The sequence below is a fragment of the Zootoca vivipara genome, chromosome 12, assembly GCF_965207765.1.
Source record: "Zootoca vivipara chromosome 12, rZooViv2.hap1.1, whole genome shotgun sequence".
Taxonomy (NCBI): Eukaryota; Metazoa; Chordata; class Lepidosauria; order Squamata; family Lacertidae; genus Zootoca; species Zootoca vivipara.
Genome location: NC_142595.1, coordinates 19,094,735 through 19,110,531, shown reverse-complemented (window position 1 = coordinate 19,110,531; position 15,797 = coordinate 19,094,735). Strand labels below are relative to the sequence as shown.

Here is a 15,797-nt window from a genome sequence, read left to right as displayed (position 1 = left end):
TGATACTGTTCTACTTGTTAATTTCTACTTCTCTTGCTCATTTGCCTCCTCGGTCCTGTATACCTGAAGGAGCGTCTCCACCCCCGTCGTTCAGCCTGGACACTGAGGTCCAGCTCCGAGGGCCTTCTGGTGGTTCCCTCCCTGAGAGAAGTGAGGTTACAGGGAACCAGGCAGAGGGCCTTCTTGGTGGTGGTGCCCACCCTGTGGAACACCCTCCCATCAGATGTCAAGGAAATAAACAACTATCTGACTTTTAAAAGACATCTGAAGGCGGTTCTGTTTAGGGAAGTTTTTAATGTTTGATGCTGTATTGTGTTTTTAATATTCGGTTGGAAGCTGCCTAGAGTGGCTGGGGAAACTCAGCCAGATGTGTGGGGTATAAATAAATTATTATTATTATTATTATTATTATTATTATTATTATTATTATTTCTTCTTTTTATCATTTGGGATTTTCCTCTCTCCTCATCTCGTGTCTTGTTGGCATACTCTCCTTTCCCCAAGACCTTTCTCAAAACCGACCCTTTCCCCTCCTAGAAGCAACCAGTATGTCTGGAAATCAGCAAGAAATCTTGTTTATGTTCATGACACTTTTAAATTTCCTGTTTCAACTTATTCCTTTCCCCTCTCTCCACTGTGCCTTGTTTTGTTAAGACCATAAAGCTGTTGCCATGGACTTGCTTGGAATTTGCACCAAACCTGGCACAATGTTGTTGTATGTATAATATTACTCACTGCCGTCTGACAGCAAAATTCTTCAGGGAAACGGCAAGACACCAAATATACATTTCAAAAAGAAAGTATGCTGTAGTCCCTGGCCTCTGCTCCCCATCTATAGAAAGTGAGTAGCAGAAAACTTACTTCACAAGGGGCCCAAATACAGAAACTAGGGTGTGAAACAGTCTGCATGTGACCCCGATATTCTGCTCTAGTGTCACAGTGGAGGCCCCTAAAAAGTGTAACCCCAGGAAGAGCTTATTGAATTTGACAGCAGGTACGCTGCACGGCCTGAACACTAAGAGAACAGCTTCAGGACTTGCGTAACTCTTACGGTCTCCTCTCAACTCACCTCAATTGAGAATGTGGGCACCTATTTACAGGGAAATCTTTCACAGAGAGCAATCTCCACCACAAGTGATTGCCAAGAGTCAAAACATATCCAAACTCCAAGGTTCGGGAAAGCAAAAGCCATCTTCAAAACATGAAACAGCCCTATGAGGAACAAACACTGTCGAACGTTGACTATCGGTGTGAGAAGAAAAACTAAAAATTGCCGCTGGTGGTAAAAGGATGGAGAAGGGTAGAATGCTCTGCAGGTATCAGGGATGCCCTGCAACATAAAACTTTGGGGTGGAGGAGACCCACCCACCGAATTCATTCATCGCCATCTTTTCCATCCCGCCTAAACTTACGTTCTTCTACTTATTCAAATGGCAAATTGAGACAAATGCGGCTGTTATCCAAATAATTCATACCGAGATATTGGTCATACTGTGCCGTTGTTTCCAGGGAACTTCTCCTCAAGCTGAAGTGAAGATGGTTGTGAGCTCACCTAGCAACCTAAAGCTTTCTGCTTTAGGCAACGTGTAGGGACTGGAAGAGGCTGGACCCCTGATTCTTGGTCCCAGGGGGTGTACTGAATGGTTGGCCAAGTTGGCCCCTGCCAACAGAGCAGGCCCAGGGAGGGGGACGCAAAAATCTCCTGTCTCCACTCTGGCCATCCATGTGCTCCCCAGGCCACTCTTCCGAGGAAAAAGGAAAGCAGGAAGGAAGGAGACAGACGGACGGACGGACTGACGGAGGAGGAGAGGAGGTGGAACAGAGCAGACCCGACCCCGGTGGCCATGGAGGAAGTCATTGGCACAGCGCAAAAGGCAACTAAAAGTAAACTTTTGAGATTCTTGCCCATGGCTTCAGTGGCGCCAATGCATCTCCTTGGCAAGGATGCAAGGGAGCCTAGGTAGGTACACCTCTGCTTGGTCCAATCACTTTATGCAAAACCGAAGAGGGACAAGCCAATCAGAAGCATTGAGCTCCTCTGCTAAGCCCAGGAGCGTTGGTGGGACAGGTCGGCTCCCAGAACTAGCTCTTACTGAAACAGGAAAACAAAGTATCTCGGTGGCAGCTGCGCCAATTCCTGGACTGCAAATAACATGAGCGTAAATAACACACATAAACCAAATATGAACTTGAGGGGAAAGGTTTTTCTCTTTTTTATATATATAAAAAAAGGTGAAAGAAAGCCATAAAGACAAGACAGAACAACACACAGTACAAAAGAGTAATTATATTTTCAAAAAGAAAAGGGGAAAAAAAAGCTTTACCAGTTATTTTGGAACTTCTTGCCTGTAAAAGGAAACTGGCTTAGAACGGAGCAGGACCAGAATCTTCTACAAACCAGCGGATTGGGTACAAACACTCGATAAGAATCATTTTTGCAACGCAGGACAAGAAACCTTTGACACAGTGTTCATGAACAATAAAATTTCTTTAAAAAACCAAACAAAACAGAAAAGGATGTGAAGAAATCACAGGAGTTAAGGGGAAGTAAACTAAAACAGGGCAAGAGAGATACCAAAAGAACAAGAATTCCCACAATATCTAAACAGGTAACCATTGTTCTTGGACAGCCAATTCCAAGTCCAGAGTATCGCCAACAGTTCCTGAAAGCCGGTCATGGCTGTCTCCATCCTATCCAAATCGTCCAGGGAGCGTATCCAGGGAGCGTATCCTCACACCAGCCCCCTCATCACTTTTTAAAAGTTGCCAGTTTGTAGAGGGGCTCGCTTTTCGCTTCTGCCGTCCATGTACACAAGTGCTGCCGAGAGAGACCGTCGCCGCCTCGTGGCTGGAAGGCGGATGCAGGGGTTTCACGGCGGCTGGGAGTCTCTCCCTCTCCCAAAAGTCCTGATACAAATCCCACGGATGCTCCCGTGAGTGGGCTTCATCTCATCAAGGCAGAATCATTCCCCACCCCACCCCCGCATTCCCCTCTTGTCATTTCCGGAAGGAAAGAGAGCGTACTCCTTGCTCTGATCAGGCCCGACTTCTTGTTCTGTGCGGTCAGGTGCAGAGGCCATAACGTTGTCCCTTTTCCTCTCGCCTTAAATTCCATTTAGCGCTGTTGGGATCTGTTGTGTCAGGCCAGCAGCTGGCCAACTCCTTTAAGTTCTTGACTTGGCCAAGTCAAAAGGGAAACACACAGACATTGCAGCAACAGGGATATATTAGGTTGAACAGTCCCCCTTTAACCCAAAGTCCACCCCTCCCCATTCGCCCCAAAGTTTACTTGCTGCTGATTTTGTTTGTTTTAAAAGTCTGCACGTCTCAAAGCAGTCTTTTCCCCCCCCACCCACCCACCCCCACAACAGAGTTAAAAGCTCCACAGGTTGCATCGTCTACCTGGTGGCCAAGGTTGGAAAAGCAACTTGCTTCTGTTGCTACTTCCATTTTTTTTCCTTTGTTTAAAAAGCCACACATACACACGCGGGGTTGTGCGATGGGGTCCGGCCTTAGGATTGCTTCAGCCGCTTGCGTGGGGGTCCCAGAAAAGGGCACTGCGCAGAGGCCAACGAGCGATATGCCTCGGCCACCAAATGGGGGTGAGACACGACCATCGACTTCCATCCTGAAGTCTCCATGACGTCGGAAGCGTGGCTGGAAACAAACAACGAAGGAGCCAAGGTTACCAGCTGTTGCTTTGGGGGGGGGGGGAATGCACGCACACAAAAGTTAACAGTGAAAGGCAAAACACACAGAAGGGAAGGGGAAGTTCTCAGGCTATCAATACTTCCACTTTGGGGTTTCAGCAGCTGCTTTTTATGTCTTGTTTAAATGCATCATCATCTGCTATAGATACTCTGCGGTGCGATGTAAGCAAGATGACACTACCTTGGCCTGAAACATGGGAAGGCAAACTAAGGCCCGGGAGCCGGACCCGGCCCAATCGCCTTCTAAATCCAGCCTGCAGACAGTCCAGGAATCAGTGTGTTTTTACATGAGTAGAATGTGTCCTTTTATTTAAAATGCACCTCTGGGTTATTTGTGGGGCCTGCCTGGTGTTTTTACATGAGTAGAATGTGTCCTTTTATTTAAAATGCACCTCTGGGTTATTTGGGGGGCATAGGAATTCGTTCATTTCCCCCCCCTCCAAAATATAGTCCGGCCCCCCACAAGGTCTGAGGGACATTGGACCAGCCCCCTGCTGAAAAAGTTTGCTGGCCCCACTTGCACTCCATTTTGCATTGAGCAACTCACCATTCAGACACAATAGGCCAGGGGTCCCCAAACTATGGCCCCCGGGCCGGATGCGGCCCAATCGGCCTTCCAATCCGGCCCGCGACGACCCCCGCCGCCCGCTGCCGCCGCCCGCTCTCACGGCGCGCGACGCAGCGACGATCTAAAAAACCGGCAAAAAATCGCCGAAAATCCTTTGTGCGCATGCATATGGGCCTCTCCCGACCCGGAAGAGGTCATTTCTGGTGCACTTCCGGGTCGGGGGAGGCCCATACGCATGCGCACAAGCGATTTTCGGCGATTTTTTCCCTGCGAGTGTGCGTGTGCGCATGCGCACGGGCGCACACTCCCCCGCCCTCCGGCCCGCTGCGCGCGCACTCCCCTGCCCTCCGGCCCACTGCGCGGTCGGCGCGGCGGGCACCGGCCCGCCGCGCGGTAAGTCTGGGGACCCCTGCAATAGGCAGTTCTAAAAGTAACATCCAATTCATCCAAGAAAGAGAAAGAGAGAGGGTATTTTGCACTGGTTGTCCACCGCAGGACACACCTGTCTTCTCTTCTCTTACAGGATTTGCAAATCTCTTACAGGACTTGCTTGTTTGTTTCTCTTGGGATGCTTAAAAGAGAAAGAATATGAATGCAGCTGCCACTGTCCCCCTTGGCAGAAATCAGTGGGGCAGAGTGTCCTTTCGGAAAAGTGTCTTCCGCACGCAACAGCCACTACTTGATTCTCCAGCGCAAGGGCAAAAGGGGAAGGAATTATGTTTGATAAAAAAGAAGCTGCGGATGAGCCAGCGAGAGAAACCAAAACAGAGGAAGTGGAATTGTTTTTTTGGTGCACCAACTTTAGCTGGTTATGAGAGTGCTTGAACAAAAACTGCAGTACAAGAAGTGCAATGGGGTTTCGTTCTCTAGGGTTCTTACTTGTCAATTTCCCCACATTCTGAGGCGAGGGGGAGAAAAGATAAAACCTGCTTACTAGTTGATGAAGTCAACCGCCTGAGTTTTTAGCTGGTCAGCGCTGTGTAGATCAGCCAAGATGAGGATCTCCGCTGCATTTTCTACGGACAGGTTGCTGCACAGAGCATCCTCGCACATCACCTTCAAGCGTTCCAAAGCATACTAAAAATAAAACATAAAGGCAGGGGGAGGAAGGTACAGAGAGGTACTGAAATGAGGTTGCCCCGAAAGAGGAAGACCCAAAAGAGGCTGTGGTGCTGTGGTGGCCAAACTCCTTACAGGTGGGTTTTAGCACTGCTATTTTGAATGGCTTTTGTAGATGCGGCACCTCGCTTCCTTTAATCCTATAAAGTCTCTGTGCTAGCGGTCGTCTCCTTGTTGGAACAAGCGTTCCAAGTCTTGTGCAGTGCTTCTGTAACTATAGCATAGCACTGATACATGCAAAGTGTACTGTACTTTCCCCCCAATTATTCAATAGTAATGTTTGGAAGCACAATATTCAGGAGGAAGAGAGATGCATATTCTGGGCAATTGTCAGCATTCCTCACAAATGTCTGAAGCCTTCTGGCTGGAGAGAGAGAGAAATGAGGCGATATCTTAAGTTCTTTTGCCAAAAACACACATAACGAGTGCCAAACCTAACTGCAGAAGCAGAATTATGCAAAATTGTAGTAGGTTATCTGCATAACTTAATTCTGCTCGCAGAGCTTTGGAGCGCTGGACAAAGAGAACATACAAGCCCAAGCAGCTGGATGGAAAGTCAATGGAGTCTGGATCTTTAGGTACAACAACATCCTTTCCCATCTTCCTCAATAAACACTTCTGAAAGACAAAGCCTAACTCTCTAATCGCATCTTCACCCAAGAGCCCAATGGCAGGTCTCCAGGGTTTAGGATATGCACTGTGTTTTGTTTATAGTATAATTGCGTATTTTCCCCAAGAGACTGGAGGAAGACAGAACAAGCTGTTCCCAAGCCTCTCGGGCAAATATTAAGAGGCTTCATGTTCTGCCATAAAAGGTTTTGCTTTCTGTTCTTATACAGACACCCAAGAAGAGGTTTTTTTTGGGGGGGGGGGAGGAAGAGCTATATAAAAAGTCACAACAATTAAAGACCCCTTAACCTTACTGTTTGCTCAATGGGTTGGGCAACTGCTGTTGCTAGGCAGGGCTGAAAATTAACTTGCCACTAAACCATTCCCAGAGGCCAATATGGGCTTCTGCTAGGCAAGTGTGCAAGACTCACTTGGCATCTGCTGCATGGTAGTATATTTTGATTTTGTGAAGGGGGCACAGGTTTCTACCCCACCCACCCACAATTAAAACTGCGATATTCCACCCTAAATTTGCCATACTACTTTTATTCCCTGCAAACATACGGCAGGGGCTTTTTCACTGCTATTCTATTAATGACTTGAATATCAAGGCTTGGAAATTCCAATTCCAAGAAACCCAGCTTCTTCACCTCTGCCCTTTTGCCCCAACCTGCCACACACAGGTAAGGAACAGCACAAAACCTCTCAATTCAGTGGTGTAAGATGTGACCTCGAAGCATCAGCATAGCGTCCTTAACTTGCAGGTACCCCATATTCTTGCAGGTGTGAGAGGCTGATCCTGAGGCTTTTTCACTGAGGCAGTGATGCCTCATTTCACATCCCTTTTAATGAAGTCCGTGCTGGCCCAGGGGGTGATGGCGATTTAAATGGCAGTGTACAAGAGAGGCACATGCTGCTCGCAACAGAGCAGGGCACCCCTCTCTCTGCGCAATGAGGGGTGTACCTAAAGATTGCTGTCTCATCCTAGAAGCTTCTACAGCAGACTGTTCATCTTTCAGTGCATTCCTGCAAAGATCAGGAAGCAAGAGTTCGTCTCTATTGGGCCTGCTTCTCCTCTCGCAGTCAACACCTCGAGGATGGGACAGACTGCTAGGAGGACAGAGGTTAGCAATGCCTCATGGCTGGCCAGGCCCTGAGCCTCTTGACAGCAGTGGGGTGTGGCCCGCCTGGAGAATAGAAGGTTAAGGGGTGATATGATAGCCATGTTTAAAAAAAATAAAAGGATGTCATATCAAAGAGGGTTGTTTTCTGCTGCTCCAGAGAAGCGGACACGGAGCAATGGATTCAAGCTACAAGAAAGAAGATTCCACCTAAACACTAGGAAGAACTTCCTGACAGTAAGAGCCGGTCGACAGTGGAACTTGCTGCCAAGGAGTGTGGTGGAGCCTCCTTCTTTGGAAGCCTTTAAGCAGAGGCTTGACAGACATCTGTCAGGAATGCTTTGATGGTGTTTCCTGCTTGGCAGGGGGTTGGACTGGATGGCCCTTGTGGTCTCTTCCAACTCTTATGATTCTATGATTCTAAATACACAGCCACTCACAGCTTACATAATGGGCTAGGTGGGCCAAGGAAATCTCTTTGAACTGTGCCCAAAGACCCAGGAGTGAATTTGGTAAGACACCAATGGCATGTTCATGCCAGTAAGTCCCCCACAATTTCGTCACCAGGAGACGAAAACTACTCTGGTTTTTAAAAAACCCACAAAACCAAAGGCCTAGGTATCAAGTATAAACACAATGATGTTGAAGCTGCGATTTCTGTGCTAGTCCCCCTCTCCCTTTTTGCAAGAGGGAAAAAAAGGCAACGGCCAGCCAGCCACCCGAACATCCTGTGTACCTTATCAGCAGCTGCAAGCAAATCGTCAGCCATTTTATCGAGGTTAGGTGCCTTCCCCGTGTAAATGAAGCACATCATTTCTTTAAAAACTTCAGGTTCCACATCGTTGATTTCAACTCGATTCTGCACCAGGGGGAAAATTAGGGTTATTCTTCTGACACTCAGGCAACAGACCCAACTGTTGGTCTCCTCCCCCAGATCTCTCTTTTTTTTGGGGGGGGCAAAGTGGAACTATTTGGAGAGAACACGTGCAGGAGGAACAGAAATGTTCCAGTCTCCTTTTGCCTCTTCCTACTATCAGAAGAAGGGACCCAGGTGGCGCTGTGGTTAAACCACTGAGCCTAGGGCTTGCTGATCAGAAGGTCGGCGGTTCGAATCCCTGTGACGGGGTGAGCTCCCGTTGCTTGGTCCCAGCTTCTGCCAACCTAGCAGTTCGAAAGCACGTCAAAATGCAAGTAGATAAATAGGAACCGCTACAGCGGGAAGGTAAACGGCGTTTCCATGTGCTGCTCTGGTTTGCCAGAAGTGGCTTTGTCATGCTGGCCACATGACCTGGAAGCTATACGCCGGCTCCCTCGGCCAATAATGCGAGATGAGCGCGCAACCCCAGAGTCGGTCACGACTGGACCTAATGGTCAGGGGTCCCTTTACCTTTTTACTATCAGAAGAGAATGTGCTGAGACTTTTCCTTACAGCTTCGCTCTGCCACTGTCTCAGGCAGCGGCAAGAAGTCAGCATTTACTGTTACATGAATGCCACCCCAACTGTAAAATGCTGGCAGCGCAAGAGAATTAACTCCCTCCTACGGTGCTTTCCAAATTTTCTTTTCTGGCCTGCCTTGAAGGTTCCTGGTGGTTTACAATATGCCCATCTCTCAAAGCTTCATTTCACAACAAGGCTGCAAGGTAGGAATGGTGGGGACAGTGTATCTTGGAACAAAAGGCATCAGCTAGTGAGCTTCTCGACTGAACAAGCCTCAGACTTGCACCCAGGGCTCTAGCTCTGGCTCCTTGAAATATAAAAAACTGGAAGGCAAATGTCGACCTACAGTGATTCTTTTTTCATGCAAAAACTGGAAAGAGTAAATGCCAAAATACATACAGTATTAGGGCAATGCCTTTATTAGGTCCAGCAAAATGCTGCAAGATTGATGAAGGTTTCTGGAGAACTCGCAAGCTTGCACATTATATTGTGTGATATTTTGGTTGGCCTAATAAAGGTATTCCCCCGACATGGTTTCTGTTTCCATTGGCAGCGCTTGTTCCCCAGCCATTCCTCTGGTCAAGACCTATCTATCTAAAATACAGTTCACAATGTCAGCTCTCTAGTATTCTTTCCCATAGCAAGAGGCCTTGCCAACCTGAACACATGACAGCAATGTATTTTATTTCCGCTTTGAGCCTCTGTGCCGAGCAAGACCTTTGCAAGTGGAGGTCAGACGTCTGCAGTATTTTTCAGCTACTTGCGGGGAGGAACCAAGAATTGTTCCGGCTCCTGAATTATCTCTCCCAGTCTGCAGATCAGCAAATGGCTCTTCCTCACGACCAGAAAGCTGCTCTGCTCACTTACCTTTTTACTCTCTTCCATCTCATGTTCAAACATAGCGCTGAAAACCGGAGAACGTGCTGCGGCCAGAGGGGTGGGGTGGGGAATATGAGAGAGAGAGAGATTGGGGAGGAGGGAAAAGAACACCACAAAATGCAATTAAAACTATGTGAAGAGATAACCTTCCTCTCCAGAGAGGAACTGACACATGCAATCAGTACCTGCAAATAAAGGTACCAATATAACAGGGCGTAAAAAATAAACAAAACGTTCATGAAAGAAATGTTATCAAATGTCTTCCTAAGGGCATATGCACATTAGAGAAAGGAGACCAGCTTAAAACTAGCTTTTCCATCAGCCCAGCCCACCCACACCCAAGAGCAGCTCTGGAAATTGCAGTTTTGTGATGGTGAAGACCACTCACTCACAGACATTCTCGGCTCCATTCCCTCCCACTACAGTTCGGAGGGTTCTCCTCCAAGGAGCCATGGTGGTTAAACTGGCTTGGAGCAGAATATATATGGGGCTGTGTGCACCCTGTGCTTAACAAAAGGGGCAAAAAAACGTTGTGCTCCCAGGCAGACATCTTTCTGCCCCGAGAAAAGCTAGGTTCTGCAACACGCATGAATTATGCAAGTTGAACAAATGTTACAAGCTTGCCACAATTCATTCTGGTTTTGCTAGCCGCACAAAAGTGAAAAATCTACGCAGGGGCCTAGCTGAGGGGAAAACACGGGAGTGCGTACCCCTAAACTACTCGCAAATCGCATTGAGCAATCCGTCTGGGATTTCAGCAGGAACTGCCACACTTTCAAGTACAGTCGTACCTTGGTTGCTGAACACCTTGGAACTTGTATGTTTTGGCTGCCGAATGATAGAAAACCGGAAGGGAGTGTTCCGGTTTTCAAACAATTTTCGGAAGCTGTACATCTGGCGTGGCTTCAATGGCTTCTGATTGGCGGCAGGATGCCGCGCTTTGGTCTTCGAACAGTTTTGGGAGCCAAACGGACTCCCGGAATGCATTCTGTTTGAGAACCAAGGTATATCTCTGCAGTCCTAAGACACCGAAACTTGCCTTTCTAAAAGGAGGGAAGAAAGCTGAATAGTGTATCCTGGGCTCCCACGGAACTGCATTATATACAGCAGGCATATCCAACAATTTTGGCTTCCCAGAAAAAAAAGCTGAACAACTTTGGTCGATCTAATGGGTAGATCGCTGCCAGTTTTTTTGGTTTTTTTTAAATAGTGGGAGTAGATCACAGTCTTCTTGGGAGTTGGACATGCCTGATTTACAGCATACACTAAGTCCTAGAAGACCTCTGGCAAAGCAGTTTCTACAATTTGCACCTTCCCCGCCCTCCCAATAGCATTAAATGGGTTTTTTAATCTGAGGTTTCGATATGATACATTCCCATTGCCCCTCATTCATTCAATTGTTCCCATCTTATAGGACCCGCTATTTGGAGCCCCTTTCTGGAAAAGGAGGGAATCAACCTCCAAAACACTCATCAAGGCAGTCGGCTTGTCCCTGATCAGTCCATCCGCCATCCTGCTAAGCCTCGCGCCCATGTCGATACCGACCTGCTAATATGGCTTTGTGAGCCTGGAACTCCTGGCCTGCTACACACAGGCAGCAGTCTGTGAAGCGAGAGTTTTCCCAGAGGCCTCCCAACTCATCAGCCAAGCGGCATTCAGGTACCTTCACCATGTTCATGGAGTTCTGGCCGGAGATATTGACAGAGTCCTGTACTACACTCACCTGCAAGGAAGTACAGGGGATCAACAAAAGAAGAAGCAGCAGCAGCAGTGATTTTATTATTATTTTTTAAGCACAGAGGGTCGGTAGGGTGGAGGGAAACAAAACCCAAAACCCCCACAGATGCTCTTGGGTAGCGATGTTTAAGAAAGAAACAGCAATGCACTGAAAAGAAACCGTGCTCCCACCCACCCAACGGCATGGCTGCCTAAGGATTCCCACAGATTTTAATGGAATTAGAAGTTCATCCAAGTTCTTTCCTTTGGGATAAAAGACAGGGTCGTCCATTTCTACAGACTGGTCCACGCAATCCAAGGCACTACGTGCCGCAGGCAAGGAGCAGAGATGTCAAAGAAAACAAATCTGCCGAGCTCCACATGGCTCCAGAAGACAAAGTTATCAGGCCACAAGCGACAAAAACCTCTCTATAGATGAATACCAATGAACACTTACTATATGGCAATTTACAATGGGGTACAGACAAATGCCAGAGAGCCCAGTCTTCTGTACACTGTTCCTGAACCTCCTTGATCCTCCTGATTTCATGTCAGGTATATGCAGGTGTAGTAAAATTATCACCACCGCTTGGCAGAGTGTCACAGGCCAGCTTCCCAAGCAATTATAGACATACTACTGCAGATTACCACTGTATGAAGTCATTTCGATTCAGTCAGAGTCACTAGCCATATTCCTTCCTGACTGCACCAACATCTGTTTTATCAGTCCCTAACCTGAGCACAACCCAAGCTCCAAGTATTTAAAAAATGAAGGCTCAAGTTAACTAGTTCAGAGGTTTACAAACTTCCTCACCTGGAGCTATATTTCGGAGGTGATTTCAAAAATTAAAATCAAGAGATATAAGAATATCCCTGGACTCTGAGCATGGAGGTACCATATATCCATCACGACTGGTTGCCTCTGAAGTGACTTATCCTCCATGAATGAGCCTATTGCCCATTTTTAAAAGACTTCAAGCACATGGACATTACGGGAAAGATGGGGAAGCTGATTCTGTTGACGGGCTCCCAACTCTCATTGGCATGGCCAACAGCCAGAAATAGTAGTAGCTTCCCCATCCCTGCCCTTACAGGGCCTTGAGGGCATGCTGAAAATTTCCACAGCCCAAAACTCCAGCACCAATTGGAGGTTTGTTATCATCCCTGTTGGATGACAATATACACATTTAAAATGTTGTGTGCCCCACGCCGACGCTGCTTTCCAATGGGAGACAGGCAGCAAAAGTTCAAATAAAATCAAAAATACAATTTGCAAGCCTGCTCTGAACCCCCACCTCTGAAACTACTGCTTTTGAAATGTTACTTGCCCTTATAAACAATGCCAAAGTGAACTGTTCAAGAATCAGCAATTTCAATGGAAGCTTTAACATCTCGCCCATCACAATTAACAGGACTTAATTGTTGTGAGATGTTGGGTGGGTTGTGCCTGGTACCCCTGCAGTCATGGAAGCCATTAAATTTAAAACAAACCCTGTTTCTTTTTACTGAACAAAAACCGAGATCCTGAGAATGCTGCAAGTTGCTCTGAATCTGGCAGTGCAGTCATGGAAAACAAAGAATCGGGCGCCTGCCTCTTTGAGACAGCAGCCACTTCAAACTGGAAACGGATGCTGCAAGGACCTCAATGTAAGCTAACTGGCAGCTCCACAGGTAAGGTAAAGGTAAAGAACCCCTGACAGTTAAGTCCAGTCGCGAACGACTCTGGGGTTGCGGCGCTCATCTCGCTTTACTGGCCGAGGGAGCCGGTGTTTGTCCGCAGACAGTTTTTCCGGGTCATGTGGCCAGCATGACTAAGCCGCTTCTGGTGAAACCAGAGCAGCGCACAAAAATGCAATTTACCTTCCCGCCGGAGCGGTACCTATTTATCTACTTGCACCTTGACGTGCTTTTGAACTGCTAGGTTGGCAGGAGCTGGGACCGAGCAACGGGAGCTCACCCCGTCGCGGGGATTCGAACCGCTGACCTTCTGATCGGCAAGCCCTAGGCTCTGTGGTTTAGACTACAGCGCCACCCGCATCCCTTGTACTAGCTCCACAGGTACTAGCCAGAAAAACAGGGGCTGTGCAAGAGCAGGTGTACCAGTGTCTCATGTGATCAGGCCATGTTGCTGCACGTTGACAGAGGCAAGACCCAGCAGAACTAAAGCAATTTTAAGACAGACAAACCCTCTTCCTCAGCAGTATTCCAAGTTTTAAATAAAAACCCTGGCAACAGTCTCCCAGCTCACCAAATGTTATCAAATCCTTAGAGAGCCTCAACAGAGGGGAAACACACACACACACACACACACACACACACACACACGCCATTCCTGCCAAATAGAAACACAGCTGAAAACACCTGTGGCAAGGAACGGGGGGGGGGGGGAATTTGCTGAGCATATGGCACTAAATTGCAGGAAAACGTCCTAGCATCAGCAAAAACTAGCACAAGTTTTCATTTCTACGCATAACTTCTGGCTTCCCAGATTCAAAAGCTTCTCTCTGACAAAAAGCCTAATACTTTCCCAAGAATTAATCTCATGCTGTGTGGGGAAAGACAGGCCACCTTGTCTATTGACAAAAAAGCCCCACACAGAGAGATGCAAAGGCCTGGAAGAAACACATTTTCTCTATTGTGCTCTACTAGAACCCTTTCCCCCTCAATCTGTCCTACAGAAAAACTGAAAATTTTGGAGATCACTGAAAACACTCCAATAAAAAAGTTGCTTTCTCTTTTGGCACAAGTCAAATGCTTTTTAAGGCAAGGTTTTTTACTCACTCAAAATGTGAAACATGAAGGTTTTGATGTTAAGGCTCCCTAAAGAACATTGTTGTTTAGTCGTTTAGTCGTGTCCGACTCTTCGTGACCCCATTAAATAATGGCAAAAGTGTAGGTATGTGACACTCAAATCCAAGATGCATTTCAACTCCTAGAGGGGCTGCCCTCTTCATCAGAGGACCATTTGGGGCCTTTGTTTTCTTGTACAGTGGTACCTTGGTTGTCAAACTTAATCTGTTCCTTGGTTGTCAAACTTACTCGAAAACCAAGGTGCGGCTTCCGATTGGCTTCCGATTGGCTGCAGGAGCTTCCTGCACTCAATCGGAAGCCGCGCCAGATGCCCAGCTTCCAAAAAATGTTTGCAAACTGGAACACTTACTTTTGCACCATTCGGGAGCCGATTTGTTCGGGAGCCAAGCCATTCGGCAACCAAGATACCATTGTAAATTGCTACTTCCTTTCCTCTGGGAAATCTTGACCCAGTGTGGAGATACTAGAAGCTAATAACCTGGCATCTACTGCCCTTTGGACATGTACAAAACTAGGAGCCAAGGTTTTAGATTTCACTATAACGCACTGATACTTTTTGAGGCTGCAATCCTATGCATGCTTACCTGGGACTAAGCTCCACTAAACAAGAGTGGGTCTTCCGAATAAAGATGTACAAGACCGTTTTATAAATTTCATAAAGGTAAAAAAGGTATTATTCCCCCTCCCCAGAATTTATAGAATTATACATTTCCTGATCCTCCCCTCCACAGGTTAATCCACGTAATTCACATGACAGCATGCCACAAGCGAGAAAAGGTGCTTGCAGAGAAATAGCTCCAGACAACTCAAGCAAGCGAGCCAAGCCACACCTTATGGAGGGAGTTACAAAATGCCCCTCTGCCAACCAAAACACTCAGGGTCACCATTCAACTCCAACTACTGTGCTCAGTTCAGAAGGAATGATGGACAAAGGGACTGGACATGTGATGGGAGCTGAGAAGCGTCTTTGCAGCCCCTTCTGTGGTTTTCTTCCAAATGAAACAAAGGGTTTCGCGTCGTTTCCCCTCCTTACCTCACAGAAGAGAGTGAGCTTGTCATCTGGGAGGAGTCCGTTGGCCTCATCCAAGAGAAAATCTCTTCTAATAAACTTCTTGAATCCCCAGTCTTTGCCTTGCACAAACCGGTAGGCTCGCTGACTCTCTGGAAATATATAAACAAGTGGGGGCTCTTTTTTGAAAAAGGAAAGCCAAGAGACACACAAGCAGGGCTCTAATTCGCGCTCGCTGCCTGTGCTTAAACGGCAGCTGAAACGGAAGGATCCGGCCGCCAACTATGCCTACCCATTGCTTTCGTTTCTTCTCCTTTTGCGTTCAGGATGGAGAACTTGAATTTGGCTCGGACTTCGCTCTTTGGACAGCTGACCAGTAGCAGGTAGAGGGAAAGGTAATCTTTACTCTCTTCGTCCAAGCCCTTTGGATTCACGCGCAAACACCTGCAGAAGCAGAAAGATAATCTTCATCTTCTTGATACTGTATGGTCTTAACCTGCTGGCAGAAACAAGTTTCCACACACAGATCTGTCTGCACTGGGTGCACAAAAGAAAATGCAATGTAGGGGACAAGGGAGGCACAACCTGTGATAAGGCGGTGCTTGCGGTTACTCCGTAGAAATCCCAAAAGAGGACAAGGATGGTTTGGACATTATTTTCTCCCTTGCGTGGGATTTGTGCTCCCACATCCCTAGCTTTCTTCTGGAGGAGCAAGGATAACCAGAACTAGATATTAAATAGGATGGAGATGCACCCAAGTGCTCTTCCTTTGGATTCCTCACTAGGTTGGATTTATCTTGTAAGGATCCCAGTTTAA

The 15,797-nt window shown here is 47.2% G+C and overlaps 1 protein-coding gene across 3 annotated transcripts in view; it reads right to left on the bottom strand.

Annotated features, from left to right (window-relative positions):
- Positions 1–2,189: 2,189 nt before the first annotated feature.
- SPOP (speckle type BTB/POZ protein) overlaps positions 2,190–15,797 on the bottom strand; it is a 55,913-nt gene continuing 42,305 nt past the window's right edge. For all 3 annotated transcript variants that reach the window (XM_035134910.3, XM_035134911.3, XM_035134912.3), the window contains exons 4-10: positions 15,273–15,424; positions 15,005–15,132; positions 10,990–11,167; positions 9,433–9,488; positions 7,864–7,986; positions 5,213–5,355; positions 2,190–3,657 (exon numbers count right to left, since the gene is read on the bottom strand). In XM_035134910.3, coding sequence (XP_034990801.1) covers positions 3,513–3,657; positions 5,213–5,355; positions 7,864–7,986; positions 9,433–9,488; positions 10,990–11,167; positions 15,005–15,132; positions 15,273–15,424 — 925 coding nt within the window. In that variant the 3' untranslated portion in view covers positions 2,190–3,512. The remainder of the gene's footprint in view (positions 3,658–5,212; positions 5,356–7,863; positions 7,987–9,432; positions 9,489–10,989; positions 11,168–15,004; positions 15,133–15,272; positions 15,425–15,797) is intronic.